Source organism: Acanthochromis polyacanthus, chromosome 5 (assembly GCF_021347895.1).
Source record: "Acanthochromis polyacanthus isolate Apoly-LR-REF ecotype Palm Island chromosome 5, KAUST_Apoly_ChrSc, whole genome shotgun sequence".
Classification (NCBI taxonomy): Eukaryota; Metazoa; Chordata; class Actinopteri; family Pomacentridae; genus Acanthochromis; species Acanthochromis polyacanthus.
The window spans coordinates 40580272-40607701 of NC_067117.1; the positions used below are offsets into that span (position 1 = coordinate 40580272).

A 27430-nucleotide genomic window follows, 5' to 3' on the forward strand; every position below is an offset into this window, starting at 1 on the left:
CTTAACTCAACATTTCATGCTGCATCTTTAATGCAACAAGATACCTTCTCATTTTCATCACTGATCTACAAGAGCAGTCTGTTTGATGTTATTTACTCTGCCATCGTCGGTTCCACGGAAATATTTTGCATTTTCTGCCTATCAGCAGTCTACACACACAACATCAGTTCAGTAAACCATTTAAAGCAGCACGCAGAGCTCTGGATGACCATTGTAAAGCCACATCTGAATGTCATCCAGAGCAATAAACTATTCTGGATACCTTTTCCATTGTTGCACCGTGTGGGAATGCTTCCAAACAGCTCACACAAACAACATCTTCGCAGTACATACTCATTTTTTGTGCTTTATTAATATATTTTTGTATTTTCCATGCCATTGCAGCCCCAACAAAATCACCCCAGTCAGCCTAGAATGATTAATTCTACTTATGTTTTGCAGGGAAACTAAACATGTTAACTTTGATTTTAACCACTCTTATGAATTTCTCCTCCTCTACTTCCTCTCCTCGTCTACTTCCCCGTTTACATTGTTTCCTCTCCTTTGCCCTCCTCTTTTCTCATCAGGTGTTTGTGTGATTTCTTCCTGTTTTTGTTGCCATGGCGGCATACAGGATCTGTTTTGTCGTTCTCTGCACCTGTAAAGCTTTCCAACAGATAAACAGTGGTTGCTATAGTTACCACAAAGGATACCTGGCCTGAACAGAATTAGTGATGACTGACTGGAATGTTGTTCTCTGAGTCACCTTTAATTATTACTTTTTGTGCTCAGCAGTGTCATTTTGTTTGTTTACGTCTTTTGCCCTCAGTTTTGCCTCTCAGGACACCTACAGGTTGCTTTTAGACCACAGTTTGAACCCTGAGAGGTCACTGAAACTACTGGAACCTCCTCTACAGATCAATAAAGGCATGACAAACACAGTTCAATCTCCTGAACTGACTACTTTGAGGCACTGGATTTCTGTCTGCAATTTTATAGACATCAACGAGGGCTTTTTTTGAACATTTAAAATATTTTTTTGGTTTTGTTTTTCCTTTTTTTGACACTAGCAGTCAAATGACAGGAATGACCACTGAGCTGCAGGACTGGTGTCCATCACAATGAGCCAAACATTCACATTATATTTGTATACATGTTTATTAATGTGATGAAACCCTCTGAACCCCAAAACTGCCAAGGAATTTTTCTTTTATTTGTTTGACCTTTATTTTACCAGATACAAATGTCTGAGAACCAGTTCTCATTTGCAAACATGACCCGGCCAAGAGGCCCAGCAGGAACAAGTACACCTGTAAACTACAGACACCAGTAGACATAGAAACAGAACACAGAACTACAGTAAACCGCTCAGCAAGTAAGAAGCATGGAAGCATATACACGTGAGGGAAAACAAAATGTGCATGAGGTGTAGAAAGTGTGTGTATATGTATGTATGTGTGTCAGTAAAGTCTGAAGAGATCATCATGAGGGCTGCACAGTGGAGTAGTGGTTAGCACTTCCACCTTGCAGCAAGAAGATCCCTGGTTTGCATCCCGGCTTTCACGGGGTCATTCTGCATGGGTACTCCGGCTTCCTCCCACAGTCCAAAAACATGCTGAGGTTAATTGGTTACTCTAAATTGCCTGTAGGTGTGAATGTGAGTGTGATTGTTTGTTTGTATATGCAGTGGTGTAGTCTAGCTTTTTCTAGTGGGTATACTCCGGCATCATAAACCAAAGCCAGGTCAGGTTCTCATATATGTGCGCGTGCACTCAAACGTGCGCGCGCACACACACACACACACACACACACACACACACACACACACACACACACACACACACACACACACACACACACACACACACACACACACACACACACACACACACACAGCAACAGCAGCTCCTTTATTTCAAACTACCAATTAGATACTTATAGACATTATAGCGTCAGCAGCTCCTCCTCCAGCCATCAGGTAGAGCTGACGTTTCCTCTTCATTTGCAGAGTTTTGTTCATTTATTTTTGTGCAAAAAAGTTTTATTGAAATTTTAAACAAAAGTAAGAATGCCTGTTTTTGAAAGAAAACAAATGCACAAAATGAGTCAATTATAAGGCTTCTCATAAAAACACTGAATGAAAAAGAGTTTGTCAGAACACAAATGATTCATATTTGCCTGGTTAGGCTAAAATATGAGGCTACAAACTAATAAATTAGGAACAGTTTGGGAGCCAAAAGAACCGGCTTTTCTTTGGAAGCCGTGTCAAAAGCTCTCTGAAAAGAGCCGAACTTCCATCACTACTGTCCTCTCTGTCCCTCATCTCTCAACTGGTTTTTTAAGGCAGAGCTGCGATGCAATGCAGATACTTCATTAACTGAGCAGCGTCACGTGGGATGCCTGAACTCGTACATAATTGGTCTGTGCGTTTCTGAGCTGATAGACCAATGATAAACACTGGAAAGCTGCACCGGTAAAATACAAGTGACCTGTCAAATTTACACCCGTATAGACGGCGTCTGTGTCCGGATCCAGACCGCGGTCGGCCTTTAGTGAGCCCTGTTCTCAGCCAGACACCTTCCCCCGTCCCACACAACTTCACCGCTTCCTGACACAGAGAAGACGAATTTATGAACGGGAAAGTGAACATTATGTCAAAAAACATACTGATACATATGTTTGCACATTTTTAAGTGGTTATATGGAAATTCAGGACCTTTTCTAGTGGGTATAAGGCGTATACCTGCGTATCACGTAGACTACACCACTGTGTATATGTAGCCCTAAGACAGACTGGTGACCTGTCCAGGGTGTCCCCTGCCTTCGCCCGAGTCAGCTGGGATAGACTCCAGCACCCTGCGACCTTAGTGAGGACAAAGCGGTGTATAGAGGATGGATGGATGGAGATCAGCAGGAGCAACAGTCAGCCACAATCTGTTGGAGTTTAAGCTTGAAGGTGTTGAGTGGAGTCAGAGTTGCATATTTGAGGGTGTTTTGTAAGGTGTTCCAGTCGTCAGCTGCTGCAAAGTGAAAGGAGTTATGGTCAAAAACAATAGAAGTACTGGGGATGCTGAGCGTGATGTATTCACTAGACCTAGTGCGTTATGAATTATGGGTGAGGTGAAGAAGAGAGGACAGGTAGAGAGGTGTCTTACCCAGAATTGACTTATAAATAAAATGAAATTGGTGGTGAAGCTGCTAGGTGTGAAGGGAGAACACCTCACCAATTTACAGAGGTCACAGTGGAGAGTGTGGAAGTGTGCATTAGTGGCAAAGTGGATGGCTGAGTGATGGAGTGTCCGGGGTTTTGAGCACGGTACTTGGGGCCATTTTGTAAACGATGTCGCCGTAATCCAGAATCGACAGTATTGTCGTCATGACGAGGGAGTGTTTGGCAGCAAGAGTGAAGGAGGCTTTGCTGACGAAGAGGAAGGCTTGTCTGGCTTTGAGTTTGGTCTGGAGGTTGTTCTTGTGGTGGTGAAAGACAGAGATGAATCCAGCCAGAAGTCTAGATATTTAAATTGGCCAAATATAAGTCTAAAATCATGATCATTCATCCATCCATCCATCCATCCATCCATCTTCAATCTGTGGCTGGATTGTGGAGGCATCAAACTAAGCAGATCATTCCAGACTCCTTCCTCCCAGCGACTCTTTCCAGTTCTTCCTGGGGGATCCTGAGGTGTTCTCAGACCAGATGAGATACATAATCCCTCCAGCGAGTTCTGGGTCTTCCTCGGGGTCTTCTCCCAGGCGGACATGTTCGAAAAACCTCCAAAGGAAGTCTCCCTGGAGGATCTGAATCAGATGTCCAAACCACCTCAACTGGCTCCTTTCGATGCGAAGGAGCAGTGGCTCTACTCCGAGCTCCCTCTGGATGTCTGAGCTCCTCACCTTATCTCTAAGGCTGAGCCCAGACACCCTACACAGGAAGCTCACTTCAGCCGTTTGCATCCACGATCTCATTCTTTTGGTCACTACTCGGAGTTCATGACCATAGCTGAGGGTTGGAACGTAGATGAATGGTAAACAGAGCTTCTTCTTGTGGCTCAGCTCCCTCTTCACCATGACAGTTGGTACAACACCCACATTATTGCTGACACCGCACCAAGTCGCTTGTCCATCTCATACTTCATTTTCCCATCACTCGTGAACAAAATCTCGTGATACTTGATTTCCTCCACTTGGGGAAACAACTCCCCCCCCCCCCCCCAACCCAGAGGGAGCAATCCACCGGCTTCCACCAGAGAACCATGGCCTCGGACGTGGAGGTGCTGATCATCCTCCATTTCATCAAAATCTATGCTACATGTCACATTTGGGAATTCACCAAAGATGAAACGTGTGCACTCAAGATTCTGTAAAAATAAGCAGACAAACAAACAAACAAAAACAGTACAGCTGAAATTCAGCTGTGACCAACAGATACAGGACAAAAATTCAGGGACTTTTCTTCTGATCTGCAAATTGCATGTAGAATATGAACACTGTGAAAATCCAGCAGTAAGGATCTGTCACAACAGTGACAATAACTGCAAATATGTGTAAAATAATCATGTTTTTGCATATGTAAATATAATAAAATATTTTTAAAGTGTAATTTTACTCATTCACTGGTTTTCCTGTTTTTTTCATGACCAACATGTAAATTAACAGCTGTTTTCTGAAATTTTACTGTATATTCTCTATAAATGAACAACACAAGAAAAATCAGTGAAATAAGTAAAAAACAATTATACACACGTGGACAAAATTGTTGGTACCCCTCAGTTAAAGAAGGAAAAACCCACAATTCTCACTGAAATCACTTGAAACTCACAAAAGTAACAATAAATAAAAATTTATTGAAAATTAAATAATCAAAATCAGCCATCACTTTTGAATTGTTGATTAACATAATTATTTAAAAAAACAAACTAATGAAATAGGGCTGGACAAAAATGATGGTACCCATAACTTAATATTTTGTTGCACAACCTTTTGAGGCAATGCAATGCAATTAAACGATTTCTGTATTTGTCAATGAGCGTTCTGCAGCTGTCAACAGGTATTTTGGCCCACTCCTCATGAGCAAACAGCTCCAGTTGTCTCAGGTTTGATGGGTGTCTTCTCCAAATGGCATGTTTCAGCTCCTTCCACATATGTTCAATGGGATTCAGATCTGGGCTCATAGAAGGCCACTTTAGAATAGTCCAACGCTTTTCTCTCAGCCATTCTTGGGTGTTTTTGGCTGTGTGTTTTGGATCGTTGTCCTGTTGGAAGACCCATGACCTGCGACTGAGACCAAGCTTTCTGACACGAGGCAGCACATTTCTCTCCAGAATGCCTTGATAGTCTTCAGATTTCATCGTACCTTGCACACTTTCAAGACACCCTGTGCCAGATGCAGCAAAGCAGCCCCAAAACATTACTGAGCCTCCTCCATGTTTCGCCGTAGGGACAGCGTTCTTTTCTTCGTATGCTTGGTTTTTGAGTCTATGAACATAGAGTTGATGTGCCTTACCAAAAAGCTCCAGTTTGGTCTCATCTGTCCAAAGGACATTCTCCCAGAAGCTTTGTGGCTTGTCAACATGCATTTTTGCAAATTCCAGTCTGGCTTTTTTATGAGTTTTTTTCAGCAGTGGTGTCCTCCTTGGTCGTCTCCCATGAAGTCCACTTTGGCTCAAACAACGACGAATGGTGCGATCTGACACTGATGTACCTTGGCCTTGGAGTTCACCTTTAATTTCTTTGGAGGTTGCTCTGGGCTCTTTGGATACAATTCCAACGATCCGTCTCTTCAATTTGTCATCAATTTTCCTCTTGCGGCCACGTCCAGGGAGGTTGGCTACTGTCCCGTGGGTCTTGAACTTCTGAATAATATGAGCCACTGTTGTCACAGGAACTTCAAGCTGTTTAGAGATGGTCTTATAGCCTTTACCTTTAAGATGTTTGTCTATCATTTTTTTTCGGATGTCCTGGGACAATTCTCTCCTTCACTTTCTGTTGTCCATGTTCAGTGTGGTACACACCTTTTCACCAAACAGCAGGGTGACTACTTGTCTCCCTTTAAATAGGCAGACTGACTGATTATGAGTTTGGAAACACCTGTGATGTCAATTAAATGACACACCTGAGTTAATCATGTCACTCTGGTCAAATAGTTTTCAATCTTTTATAGAGGTACCATCATTTTTGTCCAGGCCTGTTTCATTAGTTTGTTTTTTTAAATAATTATGTTAATCAACAATTCAAAAGTAATGGCTGATTTTGATTATTTAATTTTCAATAAATTTTTATTTATTGTTACTTTTGTGAGTTTCAAGTGATTTCAGTGAGAATTGTGGGTTTTTCCTTCTTTAACTGAGGGGTACCAACAATTTTGTCCACGTGTGTATACCATTTTCAGTCCCTAATATACATCATTTTTCTGTCAAATAATGACAAATACCAATAAAATAACAGATTTTTGTTGTTTTAAAGACAATTAAAATAGTACAGTTTTACAGTCAAATGTAACAGATCACATTCAGAGGAATAAAGACTTCTGATGTGGATATTTTTTACACTTTTATCTTGTTTCTTTCCGGTCAACATGTAAATTAATGCTTTTTCCCCCTGATTCTACTAGTTATTTTGTAACTTAGCAGGGAAATTTGGTACATTAACAGTAAATTGTTCACAAGGAATTGTTAAAAATTGTTAAAACTTTAATTTCTTGGAGGACAAATATGTAAACAGATATAAATAAAAGTAGAAATAATTCTATGGTATGTGGAGCCGCCAGTTTTGAAAACACTTGTGGGCACTTGGAAAATGTTAAATCTATTTTTTTTTTATTTTTGTAAAATAAATGATCAAAAAAATTCAAGTTTAATTTTTTGATTTTTATGATTTATGCCATTATAAATTTATGAGACTTTATTAATGAGTTCTATGTTGTTTTCATTGTAGTTTTTCTGTTTTCCTTGACATGTAAGTCTTAATATTTCAGTGAAAAATGAGCCCACAGTGACAGGAGCAAAAAATGAACTAAAAACCGTTCTGAGTTCTCATGTGAAGGTCATGTTTGCTGTGTGTTTTGTGTTGCAGAAGAAGAGGAAGCAGGCCAGCAGAGATGCAGACTCCCTCAGCCTCTGCAGTCTGGACATCAGCGTAAGTTCACCTACTAATAACTGTCTTTTGATTCATGCTTGGTTTGTATTGAAACTCTCGAGCTTTAGCATCCTTAAGCGTTGCTGACTTTTACATTGACAAGCTGAAAGTGCTCCAGCACTCGGGGGGAGGTGTGTTATCTCCTTTTAAAATATAAAAATAAGTAGCAATTGTTATGCATGTCCTGATGGAGTGGTGCTGCTGAGCTGTGTTTCTCTGCCTTGTCATGTGAAATTTGATTCATATGGAGCTGTTAAGATCATTTAAAATATCCTGTCAATAATAAAATCCATAGATTCTGGTTGCAGTCTATATTTAGGACTAGAGATCTTTAACTACTGTCCTTTGGTGCGCTGTTTTTGAGTTGTTTCTTGATGGAACACTACTTTTTCTCATGAAACTAAATGTTAGGAAGACATCAAAGACTTCACATCATCACAAACACGCCATCCCCATCATGAAGCATGATGAGGATGGTATGTTTGTCCCCAGCTTGTAAATCCTTCAGACGATTTTTAGTCTCTTTCTTGTAGGGTTTTTGAGGACAGTCTGCTCTAAGGCAGATTTACATGGGTCATGTTCCTTCTATTTTTAATGGTAGATTTAACTGTACTCTGAGGGATATTCAGTGACTTTGAAATTTTCTAGGATCTGTCCTCGCCTTATGTTTTTCAGGAAGCATTTCACAGAGTGGCTTGAAATGGTCTAATGTCATCATATTGTAGTTTTATCCAGGACTGCTGATTCACCAGCTACAGGTGTCTACAGGAGCACATTCACTGCACTCAGATCATCTCCATTTTACTTCTAGCATCAACAGGCCACACTTGTGAGCCTGTGTAAAGTAGATGAATACTAATGCAATCACTTATTTTGCATTTTTAATTTTTCTGTTTTCGCTTTGACTGGAAAGAGTCTTTTTTTGTAAATCCCCGTTGCCAAATCAAATTCACCATGATTTAATGTTGAAAAGCAATAAAAGGTGAACATTTCCACTACAGGTTTTGTTTACCATACATGTCGCCTTCATGTCTGAATGAGCACTCTGATCAGTTTTCAGTAAACGTCATAATGACAGTCGAACAAGGTCAGACCTATAACCATTTCTGTATCACTTTCAAAATGACACAAGTCTGAAGTGGTCGCCCAGAATTGGAGGACATTTTACGTCCCACCCATCAAATTTCAGATTTCAGATTCAGATTTCAATAAATGTTGTCCTAAGGCCAAATCTAAAAACAATTAGGAGAAAAGAATGTCTGAAGATATTTTTAAAATACCAAATAAGTCTGGAGTTCCCTTAAAATGACATTTTTCTCTTGTCCCACCCCCTGATGGCCAAATTAAATCTCTAATAAAACAGCTGAAATGAAATTTAAATCTAACAACATAGTATTTTGAATAATAATACTTATGTATGGAATATGTATCCCACAGCACATTAGTATAAACTGTTGATGATGTTTTTACCATCATCAACATTTTGTGTCTCGTTTTTGTTGTTTTGTGTCTCGTATTTCTCATTTTGTGTCTTATTGTTGTTTTGTGTCTTATTTTTTCATTTTCTATATCGTTTTTGTCATTTTGTGTCTCACTTTTGTTATTTAATTTCTTGTTTTTGTCATTTTGTGTTTTTTGGTCATTTTTTGTCTCATTTTTTCCATTTTGTGTCTTGCTTTTGTTGTTTTCTGTCTTGTTTTTGTCATTTTTGTGTTTTGTTTTTTCATTTTATGTGTTGTTCTTGTCATTTTCTGTCTTGTTTTTGCTATTCACATCATCAAACAGTTCTCCTAAAGAATGTGCAGAGCTATGTCCTCTCTTCTATTTTCCATATTTTCATCCAATGTCAGCCTTGATTGAATGTCTCTCTCTACCTCATATTATCAGGATCAGACTCATTCTTTGGACTGTTTTCCATCAGTCAGTTTGTCCTCTTGGTCAGCAGTAACAGCTAGCTAAATATCTAGCTTCTACTGCTGAGAAAAAGATCACATTAGCATGGATTAGAGTAGGGTTAGCAACAACACATAAAACATGGAATAAAAATGGTACCATTGATGTATAAGCTGAGCCAATCAAGCCTCTGATAGTTTATTACCTGTTATTGGTGAATGTGGAGCAGAACACTGTGAAAGAGAAGGTATATTTTTAAAACCTTATGAAGACCAAATGTCCTCCAGTTGTGGACTGACCCTGGGGCTCTGTGGGGCAGTCGGCCCTCGTGTCGGGCCCCTCCTGTAGCCCTGTGCCAGCAGCCCGTTCCTTCCTGGGCGTTTCCCTCCCAGCTCAGTGTAGTACAGGATGTCCACCCTGTTCACATCAGTCCAGGGGGACAAACAGACTCAAGCACACCATCAGTCTTGTTCTGTTCCAACCAGCGCTGGCAGATCTTGGACCTGGAATAAATAACGCTCCATTGTCTCTGTGCTGTCCCTCAGTGAATCACACACAGTGATTCATATCTTGATCTTCCTGAAAGTCACCAGGACCAGGAGACTGACTTTAATGTGTTTTATTTTAGCATATTAAAGGTTCCACACTGTGCCCCTATTCAGTGAATTAGCAGATTTTTCAGCTCAAAATACTGCAAACATGGTTCGTATCACCATGACTGCAATCCCTAGTTTTAGTCCTATTCTAATTGTGTGAAACCAGGACCTTCTGTTGCTTGTTTCTTTATGTCTGAGTGATCATTTTACATGAAAATATTGCTGAAATCACAGTACATTTACTGTTTTAACTGATGTTGGTGAGTTTGTCAGACAGTGCTTGGAATTGGCCTTGAAGTGTCTGCTGGAAAACACGTCATGTTAAGGAGTTGATTCTTGTTTAGTTGTCTGAAAACACAAACAGGAAACCGTGTAAATGAGAAGAGCTTTTTGGGGATTCGGCTTCATTAAAATGCCTTTCATGTGAGCACAAAGAGTAGGAGAGAAGCAAACAGATGTAAACACTGGCTGAGTTGACAGAAAACGATTAACCAACAGCTGGTCCTTGTTCGCTGGTTTCAGATCTATCTTTACATTTCCACCATCTCTTAATGTCCCTCAGCTTTAGTTTCCACAGAGCTCTGAACTCTTGGCGCACAGTTGAAGCTAGCAGTAATGTTAGCCACATTAGCTGCAGAAAATGCTAACAGTAAGGATTTTCCTGATGCTGTGGTGGCTTGATGGCTGGAGGAATGGCAGCAGGGAACGTCTTCATTTTAACAGATTTTATTTCCTCCAAGTTTCTAAGACACACAAAACACATTAAAAATGGATTTGTATTACATGAGACCTTTAACTCTCTGCAGCAACACACAGTCTCTGTCTGGAATTAGAGTTAGTTCTGTTATGGATCCATTATTTTTTAGTCCTACTTGATGGTGGAAGAAATACTAAGTACAGTGCCTTGTGAAAGTATTCGGCCCCCTTGAACTTTTCAACCTTTTGCCACATTTCAGGCTTCAAACATAAAGATATAAAATTTTAATTTTTTGTCAAGAATCAACAACAAGTGGGACACAATCGTGAAGTGGAACGAAATTTATTGGATATTTTAAACTTTTTAACAAATAAAAACCTGAAAAGTGGGGCGTGCAACATTATTAGGCCCCCTTGCATTAATACGTTGTAGCGCCACCTTTTGCTGCAATTTCCGCTGCAAGTCACTTGGGGTATGTCTCTATCAGTTTTGCACATGGAGAGACTGAAATTCTTGCCCATTCTTCCTTGCAAAACAGCTCGAGCTCAGTGAGGTTGGATGGAGAGCGTTTGTGAACAGCAGTCTTCAGCTCTGCCCACAGATTCTCCATTGGATTCAGGTCTGGACTTTGACTTGGCCATTCTAACACCTGGATACATTTATTTGTCAACCATTCCATTGTAGATTTGGCTTTATGTTTTGGATCATTGTCCTGTTGGAAGATAAATCTCCGTCCCAGTCTCAGGTCTTTTGCAGACTCCAACAGGTTTTCTTCCAGAATGCTCCTGTATTTGGCTCCATTCATCTTCCCATCAATTTGAACCATCTTCCCTGTCCCTGCTGAAGAAAAGCAGGCCCAAACCATGAGGCTGCCACCACCATGTTTGACAGTGGGGATGGTGTGTTCAGGGTGATGAGCTGTGTTGCTTTTACGCCAAACATATCGTTTTGCATTGTGGCCAAAAAGTTCCATTTTGGTTTCATCTGACCAGAGCACCTTCTTCCACATGTTTGGTGTGTCTCCCAGGTGGCTTATGGCAAACTTCAAATGAGACTTTTTATGGATATCTTTGAGAAATGGCTTTCTTCTTGCCACTCTTCCATAAAGGCCAGATTTGTGCAGTGTACCACTGATTGTTGTCCTGTGGACAGACTCTCCCACCTCAGCTGTAGATCTCTGCAGTTCATCCAGAGTGATCATGGGCCTCTTGGCTGCATCTCTGATCAGTCTTCTCCTTGTTGGAGGTGAAAGTTTAGAGGGACGGCCAGGTCTTGGTAGATTTGCAGTGGTCTGATACTCCTTCCATTTCAATATGATTGCTTGCACAGTGCTCCTTGAGATGTTTAAAGCTTGGAAAATCTTTTTGTATCCAAATCCGGCTTTAAACTTCTCCACAACAGTATCTCGGACCTGCCTGGTGTGTTCCTTGGTCTTCATGATGCTCTCTGCACTTTAAACAGAACCCTGAGACTATCACAGAGCAGGTGCATTTATACGGAGACTTGATTACACACAGGTGGATTCTATTTATCATCATCAGTCATTTAGGACAACATTGGATCATTCAGAGATCCTCACTGAACTTCTGGAGTGAGTTTGCTGCACTGAAAGTAAAGGGGCCGAATAATATTGCACACCCCACTTTTCAGTTTTTTATTTGTTAAAAAGTATAAAATATCCAATAAATTTCGTTCCACTTCACGATTGTGTCCCAATTGTTGTTGATTCTTGACAAAAATTAAAATTTTATATCTTTATGTTTGAAGCCTGAAATGTGGCGAAAGGTTGAAAAGTTCAAGGGGGCCGAATACTTTCACAAGGCACTGTATATTTCCTGAAGTGCTTAAATGTGGGATAATTTCCCCCCACAAATTCTTTTTATAACACATTATAATTCAGAGGGGATTATCATATTTTTCACATTTGTTTGTCGGCATTTAGATTCAAATTATTGATTCAAAATATAATCAACTTTGGACCATTATTATAAATTAGGCTACTGAATAGGAAATTAAGACAGCAAAGTAAATGTACCAGTTGCAACTTTAAAGTGGAAAACACATAATGTAAATAGATTGTGAATATGAAAAAACTACATTTTATTCTGAAGTGGTCAGATTTACAGAATGAGATTTTAGACATTTAATGGACTGTAAATCAAATAGTTTAAAGAGTGCCGTTGTTGTAGGATATTTAGTTTGGATGCTACTGGCTGTGTTGAGTTGTTATAGATTTTCACTAGTTAATTATCTCCTGAAGCCCTCAGGCTCACATGGTGGATTAACCAGTATTGATGATGGTCAGTGAGCTGAGAGCAAAGTGTGAGGCAAGAAATATTGACTTGGAAGAAGAAAGGCTTCTGCCTTTGTTGTATTTTATGTTTACATAGTTATAAACTGATATGATTTAACAGAACAGCTAATCAGAAGTCATTAATATGATACACCAACACTTAATAAAGGGAAAAATGTGCTTAAGTTGCAGATACAGCATCATTGGCAAAATGTGGTAAAAATGAGAAAAAACTCAGACACAAAATTCTCCAGAATCTTTACTCAACAGTGTCATTATTGTGTATCTGAACGTGCACATAACTGCTGACCCTGACTGCTACTGGAGCTGATACTGGAGCTACTGGTGATGCTGGGAGTTCATCGATGTCGGCCTGAAATGTAATTACTGATAGAGAGAGAGAGAGAGAGAGTAGCCTGCAGGCAGCCAAACCATGTCCTGGTTTTCCTGTAGTTTTCAATCCACACTGTCTGAGCCACACTGGGGGGATGTCACAGTTTAAGGCTTCATACTTGTTTTCTGCACTCGACAAACCCAGTAAAAACCTGACACCAAGGGTGCCAACAAACATGCTATAATGGGGAAATGTAATGTTCAAGAACTGTACAAAAACAACTTCACAGCTTCGTCAAAAAATTCTTGAAAGCTTCTTAAAAGTTGCGATTTTCTTCTCTGGGCAGCTTCTTTCTTCTGTACACTGAAGGTCATTTTTGACACGGCAGCCGTGGGAACTGTGGAAAATCATACAATGATTTTTTTTTCATAAAGAAAAATCGGTACAATCTGAAAAGCTCTTGGTTAAGGTAAAGGAAAGTCTCCTTGGTTGATTTGTATGAGTGCATTTGGCTGCATTAGCAGATTTTAGACTAGAAGTGAAAATAAAGAAAGTAAGAACCATAGATACACACATGTCCTGGATCAGAGTATCATTTTTAGAGATGTTTTAATAGTTTCCTTTAAAAGCTGAGTGGAGTCAGAGCATCAACGCCGACCTCTGACACTTCATGGTCACCTAACAAAGGCGGCCCTCTGACTCAGCTCCATTGTCTGTAAATAGGACAGTTGGTTGGTGGACGCCCAGAGACAGACACGTCTTAGACACACTCGCCCAGGTTCATTGGTGCTGTGACACATCAACTGCAGTCTTTAAATGTTACCACAGGCATTGATAGACTTAAAGCTCTACTGCATGAAATGCACTAAACAGTATGAATTTTCCTTCCTCAGCCTGTTGTCACTGCTGCTGCCAGACTACTGCAGCTGGAAATACAACCACTGGTAAAAAAACAAAAAGTAAAGTGTGGTTATAAAACCCTACACAAGTTACTCCTGTTAACCCTCATCAGTACACGTGGCAAAACCTATAAATCCATACACTTGGTGTCCAGCTGGACCCCAGCAGTATTTCACCTGTTTCACACTTCTGTCCTTGTCCATATCCTCTCTATGTATATTTTCCTAAAACGTGTGTCATCTGTAGATACAAATATGAAAGAAACGATGAAATTACTATTAATGATTACTGATGTGTATTGCTTACATTACTACTGTAAGAACTCCTGAATTGAAAAGAAACACAATTGAAGCAGTCATGACAAGAGCAACATAACACAATCATACATAAATAAAAGATGCACAGTCCAGCTGGGGTCTGACTGGGGTCGTCATGGACCCCAAATGATTTTTCTATATATACACCACAAATCTGGTCGCAATCAAATAAGCTTTGGTATACTGTATGTGATGGCAGCTATGTGGGTGATAACTACTTAAAGGGACTGAAAATTTGAACTTGCAAATAAAAAAATAGGACAAGTTATATAAACCTGGGGTCTGCATGGTAGGTGCATGTGTACTGATGAGGGTTCACCCTCTGAACCACAAGCAGTTTCAGGGTGTTACTCAGTAGTTTTTCTCATTGTGTGCATGTTTTTCACTGCAACATAAAGTAGTGCACTTCTGTGGGGAAAAAAAACAACCATGACTGGAAGTGCACAGACTTAGAAATGTCTTTAGGGTAGTGTGGCAGCTATAATACCATAAATAATGAAAAAACACAAAAGAAAATAGAATTTGTTTGATTATTTATTTAGAATAATTGAAAAAAGCTGATATGAGCATATACAACATGTTTTGTAAGTTCACAAACAAATGCTGTCTCTGAGAGTTTAACCAGCAAACAGTGATGACAGGATTTAAATCTGGATTACATACCCTAACCTTAAACCCTAAAGTCTTGAAAAACAGCTCACTAGTAGTTCTCCTCAGAGGTTATCAGCAGGACGAGGTGCATTTTCTGTGGACTATTTTTAGCAGTAGATTAATAGATATTTGGAGTTCTAGTGGGTATTCCCGGCAGCTGATCACACAGTGTGACACTGTGGCTCATATTGTTGTTGGACAACAATAGACCTCGATGTCACAGAGGAATAAGGTAAATCAGGCTTTGGATACACACAGGATGATCAGACCATTGTTGGCATTGGCCGTCTCATGGGATTGTTGACAATGACAAATATATAGAAGCAATCGCAAGGGCAGGCACCTTAATGGAAAAGAATACAGAAACAAGAGAGGAAGGAAGTGAAGCAGTGAATGAGAGGCAGTGAGTAAGTGGGTCAATGACAGAGAGAGAGAGAGTGCAAACTGTGAGTCTGAAGAGGGAGACGAGTGGGAAACATCATCCAGAGACAGCAGAGGGACCAGAATTACATCCAGAGTCTTTTTGAGCTCCGATGAGCCAGATCCTGCCAGTACTGAGCCTGATCCGGATGCTCTGATGGCACCAGACTTTTAGGACGCGACCAAAGCTCATATGTAGAAACTATAATTCAGATACTGAACTGCATTCAGTTCTTTGTTTGATCTGATTGCACTGCTAGGTTTTTTTCCGGTGCACTAAGGAAACTCTACGGGTACCAGTTGTTCTCTTAATGCTCCTCCAGAACCAGACTTTTGCCTCTAACATTGTTTCATCTTTATTGGATGCTAAAAGCTGAAGAGAATCTGGAAACTTTGCTAGTTTCAAATTGTTTTCGAACCCTTTAAAGGCACTGAGTTTTTCTTGGATTGACATGTTGTGGACTCTCTGCCCGTACCTCCAGTACTTCTGATCAGCACTAAACCGCTGTTCATGTCTTGAAGTTCAACACTCCTTGATTCTCTGGATCCTCTCCTGTGTCTGAACTTGCGCTGCATCAGAGACTCTTTCCAGACTCCTTACTGGTGTAAACCTCTTCTGGACATTCACACCTTCTGGGTTCTCTTCCACCGGTTTGAAGATACTTATGGTTGCTCTTGTGGTGCCAGGAGTGGTCCAGACCCCTTGCTGGGCTTTGGGGTGAGCAGTATGGTGGCAGGGCCGAGCCCCTCGGCCTGCTGGGACAGTGCTTCAACTCTGGATGCTCTGTGGAGTTCAGCAAACAGAACAGCAACATGGGGAAACAGCTGGAGGTAAGATGGAGGCTGAACCTTTGCATTATCAAATATTTGAAGTATTTAGTTGTACTTGTGTGTATTTGTAGTGTAATCATTAGTAATGTTTAGTGGTGATGTAGGATGGACAGGGTTGGCACATTTCACATCTTGAGTCCATGATAAACACGAGTTTATGCTGATGTCTGCTACAAAGCAACATAGTCAGGTTTTGTTTGTGTTGGCCAGCTTACAGTCAGAGATGGTCATGGACATTGAAGTTTTCTTCATCGTCTTCAGTGCTTGTCCACATGAAAGGGGGCGTTTGATGCATCATTTTGTGTATTGCCTATTTCAAGGGCTGTGAATAGTATGAAAATATATTATTGTAGAAAGCAATTTTACAAATAAGGAAAGAAAGGAATGGTGAGAAAATTCTGAATGGTGTAATCTAGTATATTTATTTTACCACTTAGTACTTAATCAATGTAGCCAGTTACTATAACAATTAAAAATCCAGTGTGCATTTAAGTCTGACAGTGTCTGACTATTGTGAAGAATAATTGAAAGAAGTGAAATTAATTTTAATAAGTGACTATTTTCTGTAAAAAATACCTGCTGACTAATCCATTTTCTGATCTACTATTTGCATTAACAGCAATGTCAAACAGACTTGTCAGCAAATCAGGGGCAAACATATTTATGTATTTTCTTGCCCTTGATGGACATCTATGGCAGTTCCAGAAGGCTTATTGCTTTATTACTCCGTCAAGGAAGGCGGCATAGTTCTGTGACAATCAGTGTACATTTGGCTGTGAATCTGTCTGTCTGTCTGTCTGTCAGCAACCTCAAAAACGGTTTTGGGTGGAATTTTCAGGGAAGGTCAGAAATGACACAAGGACCAAGTGATTAGATTTGTATCATTGCGAGATAGCGACATGGCGCCACTGTAACCATGACTACAAGCTGCCTGCTGATGATCACATGATTGTGATCTTACTACAAATCCATCACTGCGAACCCCGAATTGTTTAAAGATTTCATCTGTTGGAAGTCATACAAGGACTGAGCAGCCATGGCAGAGAACTGCGCTCTCTGAGTTCTTTTCTTGTCTTAAACATGTAACTCTGGGGTCCGTCTGCTGTAATTAGATAAACAGCTCACTGCTGACCAGCTGCACTCTATTGAACTTTGTCACATGGAATCAGCTGAAGCTCCATCACACAGAGAAACAGATCACAGTATGTCCAATGGGAAGTTGTCAAGTGTAAGGCAAATAAATTATTTATTATCCTCACAGAACCCAAAATTACTGAATGGATATGTATTTAATAAACAGGAAAAGTCACATTGATCTCCATTTCTAATGATTTAACTGGGTTTTACATTTTGTGCTTTAAGGACTCCATTAGGCTTTCAAGTGAAAGATTTACTTTTAGATAAATCACTGAAAACTGTGTGGTGAGCTTGAATGAGAAGGTGAACAAAAAACTAGTTTTGTGGTGAGCTGATTCCTGGCTGATGATGACAGAGTTTGATGGTTCCTGTGGTCCAGTAGGTCAGCTGACTGTAGGCTACTGACACAGCTGAACACAAACACATTGATTTATTGTCATCTGCATCAAGGACAACAAACCTGGTGGCACCATGGAGGCCTGATTTCAGTGAGTGTGTGACTGTGGGGATATACTTATAAATGTGTTTATATGGTCAGATTGTGGGGACAACATACAGCCATGGCCATAAGTTTGGACACAGCATGACTTACTATGTCTGTTTTGATGTCTATTACAGAACATAACTAATATTTTTTGACAGCACCAGTTTAATTAGTCAACAAATCAACAAGGGATATAATATTATCAATAAATTCCAACAACTGGAACAACTTTGTTCCCAAAACATAATATTAGAAGAAAATAAAAAAATGCAGTACTTTCACAACCGAATTTGGTAAGAATAACAAAATGACACCAAACTCTTTTGATGTTTTTTTAAATATGAAACTTAATATAGTTCTCAGGAGTTGTGTACTGTATTGTAAGTGACAATTTTGTGGTATTTTCTAAGATTCACAAGCGTCATGGTACTTGTGTCCAAACTTATGGCCATGGCTGTAAAGACTCAAGGTTAAAGGTAGAGTTAGTCTCCAGAAAATTAATGTTGGACTACAAAACAGTTATTTGCATTTCAATTATTAGAAAGAGGATACATAGAAAGAAAAATTAACTGATATTCAATACAACCTGGTCTCTCAAAGAACAGTCTTTAATAATTCTACAGCAAAAACCCGTCTGCAGACTCCAGAAGTAGTATTGTAGTAAACAGGGAGGCTTATACCACTTATTAGGTACTTATATCATACTATTGGCATCCATCTCCAGGCACATTTTTTAAATCACTTCTCCAGTGGAAATTAACAGGAGACACTGTTTTCAAGTCCTGTGATTTAGTGGTGAAGAAAAAACAGGGACTCCCCACCGATCATCTAGAACTGAAAGTTTGAATCTTCTTTGAGAATCAAATAGAAGTCCGGTTGCCTTCTACTGAAGCTCTGACCTGGATGACTGAGAATCTGCACTGTCATATCACTGAATTTCTTTACATATAAGAGTAAATCATGGTGAAGTTAAGCTGCTAAAGGGAATCAGGGCAGTCTGAAGTTTCTACTGGGTCCCTCTGCCAGGACCTTGTCATTTAATTTGCTGCAGTGACCATCTTACCATTTGAATCTAAACCTCATTCTCTGTTGTTTCCCCACTGTGTGGGATAGTGTTTCCTCAAGTGTTCAAGTGTTCTTAATTCCCGAGTTTGTGTGAGTGTGTGTTTATGTGTAGGTGTATGTGTGTGTATGTTTGTTTTTATATCTCTTGTATTAAGTGCTTTTAATTGTTGTATTTTTTTTATGTAAAGCACTTTGAGCTGCTCCCTGGCATGAAAAGGGCTTTATAAATCAAGATTGATTGATTGATTGATTGATTGATTGATTGATGAAAGATTGTGTCCTAAGCTAACGTAACATCCTGTGATCTGATGGGAACATGACCGAGTGATGGTTAGAGTCTGGCACAGAGCAGTAGACTTTGAGTCACGCTATTGTTTAATATGTAAACAAAACAGTCAAGTTTCCCAAAAACCTCTACAGCGTCTGCACACACACAGCTGTTTAATAACCTCAGACTGGACGACAGGGCTGAGGCTCCACATACGAGCTCTTGGCAGAACATTTCATCAGTCAGTTCAGTTGTGCACATGGCCGTAGCCAGGTATGAGGTCAGCGAGGTCCGGACCTCACCTATTTTTTCCGAGTTTTTTTTTTTTTTTCGCCAAATATGCCCAACTGAATAAAACATAAACTCATAAAAACTTGAAACCTCTCTGTGAAACGTGCTTGTAAATTGTGGTAAACATCCATGGGCTTTGTGTTCTGTTTGTGCCTGTGTGCGTGTTGCGGTGAAAAGCTGTTTGATCAGCTGATGAACGTACCCGCAAATGCGCACTGTGACGCGCTTGGCAGCGGGCCAAAACCCGTTCAAAAACTAGTGTTTTTATTATTAGCACTTTGTAGACCACATCCCCCCCATCTACACCAAGGTGACCACAATATTTTTTTTTTTAGATAATTCGGCACTAGTTCGGCCTGTCAGATCATCTGATCAAAGAGTTTAATTACTTTTATCCACAGCGGAGAGCGCGTCCGGCGCTTTTTTTTTTTTTTTTTTTTTTTTTTGATGAGCGCCTGGCTCATCAGACAACATACAATGTATGTTGAAGATATTTCTAACCTTGCCAGTGACGACTTGTGCCTGTGAGAGGTCATTCTCAGCCATGTGAAGACTTAAGACATGGCTTAGATCTATTATGTCCAACGACAGACTGACAGGCCTGGCGATGATGCATGTGCATCAGAAAGTGGAGGTGAACCGGGAGAATATCATTCGACGGTGGGATGCCTCTGGTCACAGGAGGATTCAGCTAGCCTTTGATGTAAAAAGTTGATTTGTTTTTTTGAAAAAATATACATTTTTGTTTGGAAAATGCTGATTTCACATCATTAAAAGATATTTAAACAACAAACATCTTGTGTGACTTGTAGCCTAAAAAATATATATAAAAATAAATATTTTTAAAAAACACTGAAAAATTTTCGGCGCGCGCTTTGCGCGCGCATCATGGACCTCACCTATTCTGAAATCCTGGCTACGGCCCTGGTTGTGCATCGATCCATCAGCCACATAACCGTTCTGGTAGTCACTCATATTGTGAATTCATTATTCACTTTAAAAAAAAATCTTTGTAGATGCACCTTCACCAGAGGGAGGAAACATACCAGATCAGGACTTACTGTAGATTTCATTTTTGCACTTATTTGACAGGAACAGTGTTAAGAAAATAAATAAAAAGAACAATAGATGACCAAGAGTAGGGCTGCCATGATTAGATTTTCACTACACAATAATTTGGACCAAAAGAATCCACGATAACATTATTTAATATCTATAGAAAGTTTCAGTCAAATTCATCTTTAACCTTTTCTTCCCTTCATGTTTTTTGGTGAATGAACTGCATTAAAAACATGAGTACAGGAAAGTGGAGGGAGAGTCTGTAGCCAGAACTGGACTGTATGCTGTTTGTATAAGTTAGTTAGTTATGCTGGATTATCTACAATATTAATATATGTGTATTGTCAACATTATAGTGCATTCATTTAAATAGCACACTTATTGCCAATATCAGGGTATTGCAATATCCCTAATTCAGACTTAGCCTAAAATGCAAATTTTCATCTGTTAATGAAGCAAAGGTGAGAAGATCAATGCAACTCATAAATAATGAAAAATAAGCGGCAGCAAGCAGTTAGCTTAGCATATCATTAAGACTGAAAAACCGCTCGTTCATTCCATCTGAAGCTAATAAAGTCCATGAAGAAGCATCCTTATAAATTCGTGGAAGATACAAAATCAGCCATTGTTGGCATCATTAGTGCTGAGTCACTGATCATCATCATCATCAGTTCTTCCTCCTCAGTGTTAATAAGATGTGCATTTGGCACCTTTAACAAAAACACGACTGTACGACAGAAGACTTTCATTTCAAAAACATCACTTATACATGTAGTAGTGGCTCCCATAGTTTCCACCACAAACATGTAAGCTCATATTGATGTGTCAAAATTCACCACAATGCAAGAAAGAAAAAGTCTGACACTAAACCTCCTTCCATTCAATGTGTCCTTCCACCAGAATTTAAAGGGAGACCTGCACCAATGTACTAGAGTTTTGTTTCTGAGTGATAATGTGAACATATTTCCCCTGCAGGAGCCCAGCACCAAGCGCAGTAAACCTGTATCCAGGGTGACGTCTCTGGCCAGCCTGCTGCCCCCCGTCAAGACCACACCGCTGAAGAGGATTGGTCAGACCCTGCAGGTAAACCAACAACCACCAGTATTTTAATTAACTCTCTGAACCCTAATTCCTAGTCACTCCTGCACTGCTATTGAAACAACATAACCCTGGGAAGAAGCAGAGAGAACTCAAAAATGTGTTATGTGCATCATAGCCAAGTTACAATACCGTAAATCATCCATCCATCCATTCTCTATACACCGCTTCATCCTTTATCAGGGTCATGGGGGGCTGGAGTCTATCCCAGCTGACTTAGAGTGAAGGTTCACCTGGACAGGTAACAGTCTATCACAGGGCTACACATAGAGACAAACAATCACACTCACATTCACTCCTATAATCAATTAACCTCAGCATGTTTTTATACTGTGGGAAGAAGCTGGAGAACCAAGAGAAAACCCACACATGTACAGATAGAACATGTAAACTCCATGCAGAAAGATCTCAGGATGGCCGAGACGTGAACCAGGACTCTTATAGCTGCAGGGCGACAGTGCTAACCACCGAGCCGCTGTGCAGCCTACCGTAAACCACAACACAGAAAAAATGAAAGTTACATTTTTTTGAGTACTTGCTTTTACTAAAACTGAAAGACCTAGAATCCACATGTACAACCTTTTTCCAAGAGTCCACAAGCTTAACTAACACCAGCAAAAATATACCTCTACATATTGTACATATTTTACTGCCTTCATATGTATTTTATTTCCATTTTTGTATCCTGTCTGTGCAGAATCCTGCTATTTCAAAAACTTATTTTTGATTATTTTTTAAATGACGCATGGTAACGAAATGTCGTGATTTTAAGCTCAACTTTCCTCAGACAACTCCATGTCCCAGATGAGTAGTTCCAGGACTATTGCAAAGTTGAAAATCCAGTGATGACTTCTGTTTTTACAGTTTCTATCTCTAAAAAGAAATGTGTCATTTTGGCGATTTTCTTAAAGGCATTATGGAGGATTTTTTTTTTTCTTGTTTAATTTGTCTGATTCACATAAAATGAATATACTGACCTTTAGTGGACTTGTATGTATGGTCTCTAAAAGAATAAAAAATAAATAAAAAAAAACTGTGGACATGGCAGGACCTGAAAAACATCAGCCAATCATTGCGCTCGGACCGAGGCGTTTGGTTTGCTCCCTTTCCTGTCAATCAAAAATCTTCCGGCTCAGGCCTAGTTACGTAGATTACGTCCGCCTTGGACTTACGTGTTTTCTGTATGTGTTGCTTTGGTATAGCTTCGTAGTTAGCTGGAGACTTGTTTTGCTCATCTTTTTTTTACATAATGGCAGATAAAGATCCAGGGGGACCCAGCCGTAAAAGACAACTTCACGAGTCCTACGCAAGTTTCTGGAGGGGGGCGTTTCTTCGTAAATGTTAAGAGGGGGGAGGTTAGAGGGGGGTGAGGGAGAGGTTGTATGTGCGCATGCGCATGCTACGTTCAAAGTCGTAGGAAATTAAATCTCCTCTAATGCCTTTAAGTGCAACATGTCTTTTAGACCACTTGGCAGGATTCAGAGGATTAAGGGAAACTTCAGTGTTACTGGACATAAAAACATGATCATAGTACTATAATTTAATCTTGTGACCACTAGTTAAATAACTTAGTTTCTTTCATCGGTTTGGAAGCTCAAAATACTACATTTCCCATCAGTCTTGGTCAGTTTTGCCATGGAAATAGAGACTGTCAAAATGGTAGTGAACTCAAAAGGCTTATTTAAATTTTTAATAAAATCATAGTGTCATAGTCACTGAAATCACCTAAAAATTGCCCAGAATCCTCAAGATTTAACCAGGAGAGTTTCATGCTGACTTTAGCTGTAGAAGAGATCTAGCTCTGAATTGTGCAACATTTTCTGTGGACTCTGCTGATGAAAATATAACATTTTAAAGTAGAAACGTAAACTCTCCTGTATAAAACCCAACATAATTGATCTGTTTAAACAGTCTCTGTCCCTGCAGCGCTCCATCAGTTTTCGTACTGAGAGTCGGGCAGAGAGAGCTGCTCCTCCTGCCTCCTCCACAATGAAGACACGTGTTACTTCAGCGACGCTCTCCAACCCTTCGTCCTCCATGACTGGGACGCGGGTTTCCACGACAATGGCCCCAGCCTCCAAGCGGCGTGACAGCAAGCTGTGGAGCGAAACGTTTGACATCCAACTGGGGGCATCGCAAACTCTGAGCCCAAAAGACATAAAACGACAGGAGGTGAGAGACACTCTGCTGCATCAATCAGGTGCACGGCTACAATATTATCATGCTTTCACTGCTTTGAATGACTAAACTTTTTAAGCTAAATCCAACACTAATTTCTAAAACAATCTGCAGTCATCTGTTTTGTTAAACTTTCCTCTCTCAGGCTATATTTGAATTGGCTCAGGGTGAGCAGGATTTGGTGGAGGATCTCAAGTTGGCCAAGAAGGTAAATAAAGACTTCAGTTTGTTCTTAACCCCGTTTCTTTAACCCTCTAAACTCCAACTGGTTTCTTGGTGTTTTATTGCTCCCATCCTATTTTTACAGCATTTTTCCAAGTACCCACAAGTTTTACCAAAAACAGCGACTCTTTGGACTAAACATCATTTATTACTTCAATGGACAGAAAGTTAAAAACTCTGTTCTTTCTGTTTTTACAGTTTCTTCCTCTGATAAATGGTGTTTCTTTGGCAGTTAAAATAAAATAGCATGCCCTTCAACTCTTTCAATTATATTTGCTGTTCAGAAAATAAAAAATAATGATAATGAAAAATTACTTCATCTATCAGAGTAAGAATCTTTGGGATTAACTTAACTTTATGATAGTCATGTCATTTCATTTCATTCTTTTTAATTCATTTGTAAAGTAAAAAATATTTCATAAAAATACAAACATTCTCTAACTAGAATGAAAGGGAGCAGAAAGAAGACATATCTTCCTTGAACTAATCATGTGTGCTGTTCATCAAGACATTTACCAATTTAAGCTTCAAATCATGATATTACATCAAAATCACTTTAATCATTACATGTCTTATTAAACAATGTGCCCAAAATAAACAATTTGCACCAAATTCTGTGAAAACTAAAACATGTTGAGCTCTGTGGTGCCGCTATGGAGCTTCGACCAACATTCACATTCAAACTGCAGGCTGAGAGGAGCCAACAGAGAGACTGACAGGATAACAAAACATAAAGGAAATCAGCAATAAAATAAATATGCATGGCTTAAAAGTGGTGTACAGCAAGTGGTTGGAAGATACATTAAGCATGATTAAAAATCTTTCTAGAGTTAATATGCAGAGTAGTTTGAAAACATCTAGTCCGTAGAGTTTGCCAAAAAGTCAGTATGTGGAGATAACATTTCTGTCCAGTAGCAGCAACACCTGTGGGCAGTTGGACAAATGTTGAACATATAAATTACAGTAGCTTTATTTTCATTCAAAGAAGTTCTAGTCTTTTTTGTATGATTTATGGCGTTCTAATTATGCCGTATTGCACAGAAGTTATTTCTGAGTTCTTGATACTTCTAGCCATGATTGTGCTGTTTCCATACACGTGCAGGACTTGATATTGCAGTGAAAAATGAGCCTAGAGTGAGGAACAAGAACACCCAGAAATGCTGCATGGATTTTATAGTTGTGGTATTCTCATGTGTGTATTTGTGTGCGTGCTGCAGGCCTACCATGACCCGATGCTGAAGCTGTCCATCATGACTGAGCAGGAGCTGAACCAGATCTTTGGTACTCTGGATTCACTGATACCGCTTCATGAAGGTATGGTAGGAGGGGACTGCAGCACAGCAGTCATTTATGTTCACGTGGGGGCAGTTTAACGTGTCGGGCTCCTGGCTAAATACGTATGCTGGTCCCTTTTATGCAACAGTGAACAGTCTTAAGCTGGATTCATTTCACTTTCAACACGGCACGAGTCTGACATGAAGCTGTCAGATTAATGAAAAGGCTTCACAATTTTTTTGCTGTAATTAATAAAAGCCATCCGTTTAACAAACACATTTTGTCAGATCAGTCTAGACACAGTATTTTCCACTTGCACACAGAGTAGTAATCTGAATTCTACCTCTCAGGGTATATTTCTAGTGTTTCGTGGCAGCTGCATGGATGAGTTAATCCCAGCAGATTAATCATGTCTACTCACTGTTGGAATGTTTTTCATTACAATATAAAATCTTGCACCTCCATGGAAACAGCACAACCATGACTAAAAGAAGAGAGGATTCATGAAACATATCTCATGTGCAGTATGGCAAAGTTGTAATACCAAAAATCATGAAAAAATAACAAAAACAAAGTTAAGTGCCCCCAAGCAATGCCAATACTATACAAAAAGTATAGCTTCATGTACTATAAATAATTTACTCCTTGCATTTTAATTGTGTTTTATGTGTTTCTGTCTCCTCCTCTCTTTGTATACACAGTCTGCAGATCAGCCAAGAAGTCTGAATTTCTGTTCTGTCGTTTTGGTTGCACCAAGGAGAACAAATTTTGGGTTTTTTTATAGAATCTTATGAGCACAAACTGTTTTTTGGGGTGATTTTTCAGTATGATTTATAGCAAAAAGGCATTTTAAATAAATCATTAAAGAGGTTAAACTTTAAACTTCGTGATTAGGGCTGTGTGTTGAAGTGGAACTGACTGGAATGTCAAAAAAATGGTCTCAAGTGTCATCAGCTGACATTAACTCTTTTATTTTTTGTAAGTTTCAATCAATACAGAATGTTTTATTAAGTTTGTATAATTGTACATTGCTGTGCTGTTTCCATATATTGTGATACAAAATTAGCCCACAGTTACTTATAGTTCAGAGTGGTAATCCGAGGACAGCTGAGAGGTAGGCGGAGCCTCATCTGATTGGCCAAATGATACCAATCCTGTATCCATGACTCAATCTGATGGGTCAAATGTTCTCATGCTGACTGGAGAGTGCATGTAAATATATATATTTTTAATTTATTGTATTTCTGGGAGTCTGTTGCTATGTGTTTATCGTGCTAGTCCATACAGTACACATGAATATATGAGTTATGAGTCAGTAGTTTCTTCATTAACCTCATGCATCAACTGTCTTAGTATCTCTGGATGTCACTAAAACGAGTTGTATTCCCACTCTGACCTCTATAATTGTTTCATAAGGTCTAAACTTTCTCTCTAGACCTGCTGACTCGCCTACGAGACGCCAGAAAACCTGATGGGTCCACAGAACACGTCGGGCACATCTTGACTGACTGGGTGAGTGGTTTTCTAAGCAGCTGTAGTAAATGAATGAAAAGATGTCCTGCAGAAACAATGTGTCTGACTTTGTGTGTCTGCAGCTGCCCTGCCTCTCCTCCTACACGCCATACTGCAGTAACCAGGTGAAAGCCAAGGCCCTGCTGGACCAGAAGAAGCAGGACCGACGGGTCCAGGACTTCTTGCAGCGCTGTCTCCAGTCACCTTTCAGCAGGAAGTTGGACCTGTGGAACTTCCTGGACATCCCCCGCAGCCGGCTGGTGAAGTACCCGCTGCTGCTCAGGGAGATCCTGAAGCACACAGCCAACGACCACCCGGACCGGCAGCACCTGGACGAGGCGGTGAGGAAAACTATCAACCCTTCCAATGATGTCAGTTAATCATCTATGCCACCTGCGTTAAATTTAATCAGGCATTAGGGTTAAGGCAGCAAAGAGGAGAGTGGAAAAATGTACGGGCATCAGGGGAAAAATAAAAAATCAATAAGAAATATACAAGTACTGATAATATTGCACAGATTATCCTGAATACGATACGATACGATGCAATACGATACGATATGATATGATACGATACGATAGACTATCTGTTTCTGCTCCACAGATGCTGATGGTTCAGAGTGTGGTAACTGACATCAACAGGCAGACAGGAGAGTCAGAGTGTCAATACTACAAAGACCGTCTGTTGTGTGATGGCCAAAGGGACGAACTCATCGACCGGTCAAAGACGCTCAGCTGCCATGGAGTACTGAAGAACAACAGAGGACTTGTCAGTATAATTTTATTCCCCTTCACCC

General features: G+C 39.8%; 1 protein-coding gene across 4 annotated transcripts in view; it reads left to right on the forward strand.

The window, feature by feature from the left end:
- arhgef3 (Rho guanine nucleotide exchange factor (GEF) 3) overlaps positions 1-27430 on the forward strand; it is a 64413-nt gene that overhangs the window by 29614 nt on the left and 7369 nt on the right. For 2 of the 4 annotated variants that reach the window (XM_051948030.1, XM_022206400.2), the window contains 8 exons: positions 7051-7113; positions 21325-21432; positions 23359-23619; positions 23771-23833; positions 25065-25161; positions 26558-26634; positions 26718-26975; positions 27238-27402. In XM_051948030.1, coding sequence (XP_051803990.1) covers positions 7051-7113; positions 21325-21432; positions 23359-23619; positions 23771-23833; positions 25065-25161; positions 26558-26634; positions 26718-26975; positions 27238-27402 — 1092 coding nt within the window. The remainder of the gene's footprint in view (positions 1-7050; positions 7114-21324; positions 21433-23358; positions 23620-23770; positions 23834-25064; positions 25162-26557; positions 26635-26717; positions 26976-27237; positions 27403-27430) is intronic. The other 2 variants (XM_051948031.1, XM_051948032.1) reach the window with 2 other exon arrangements.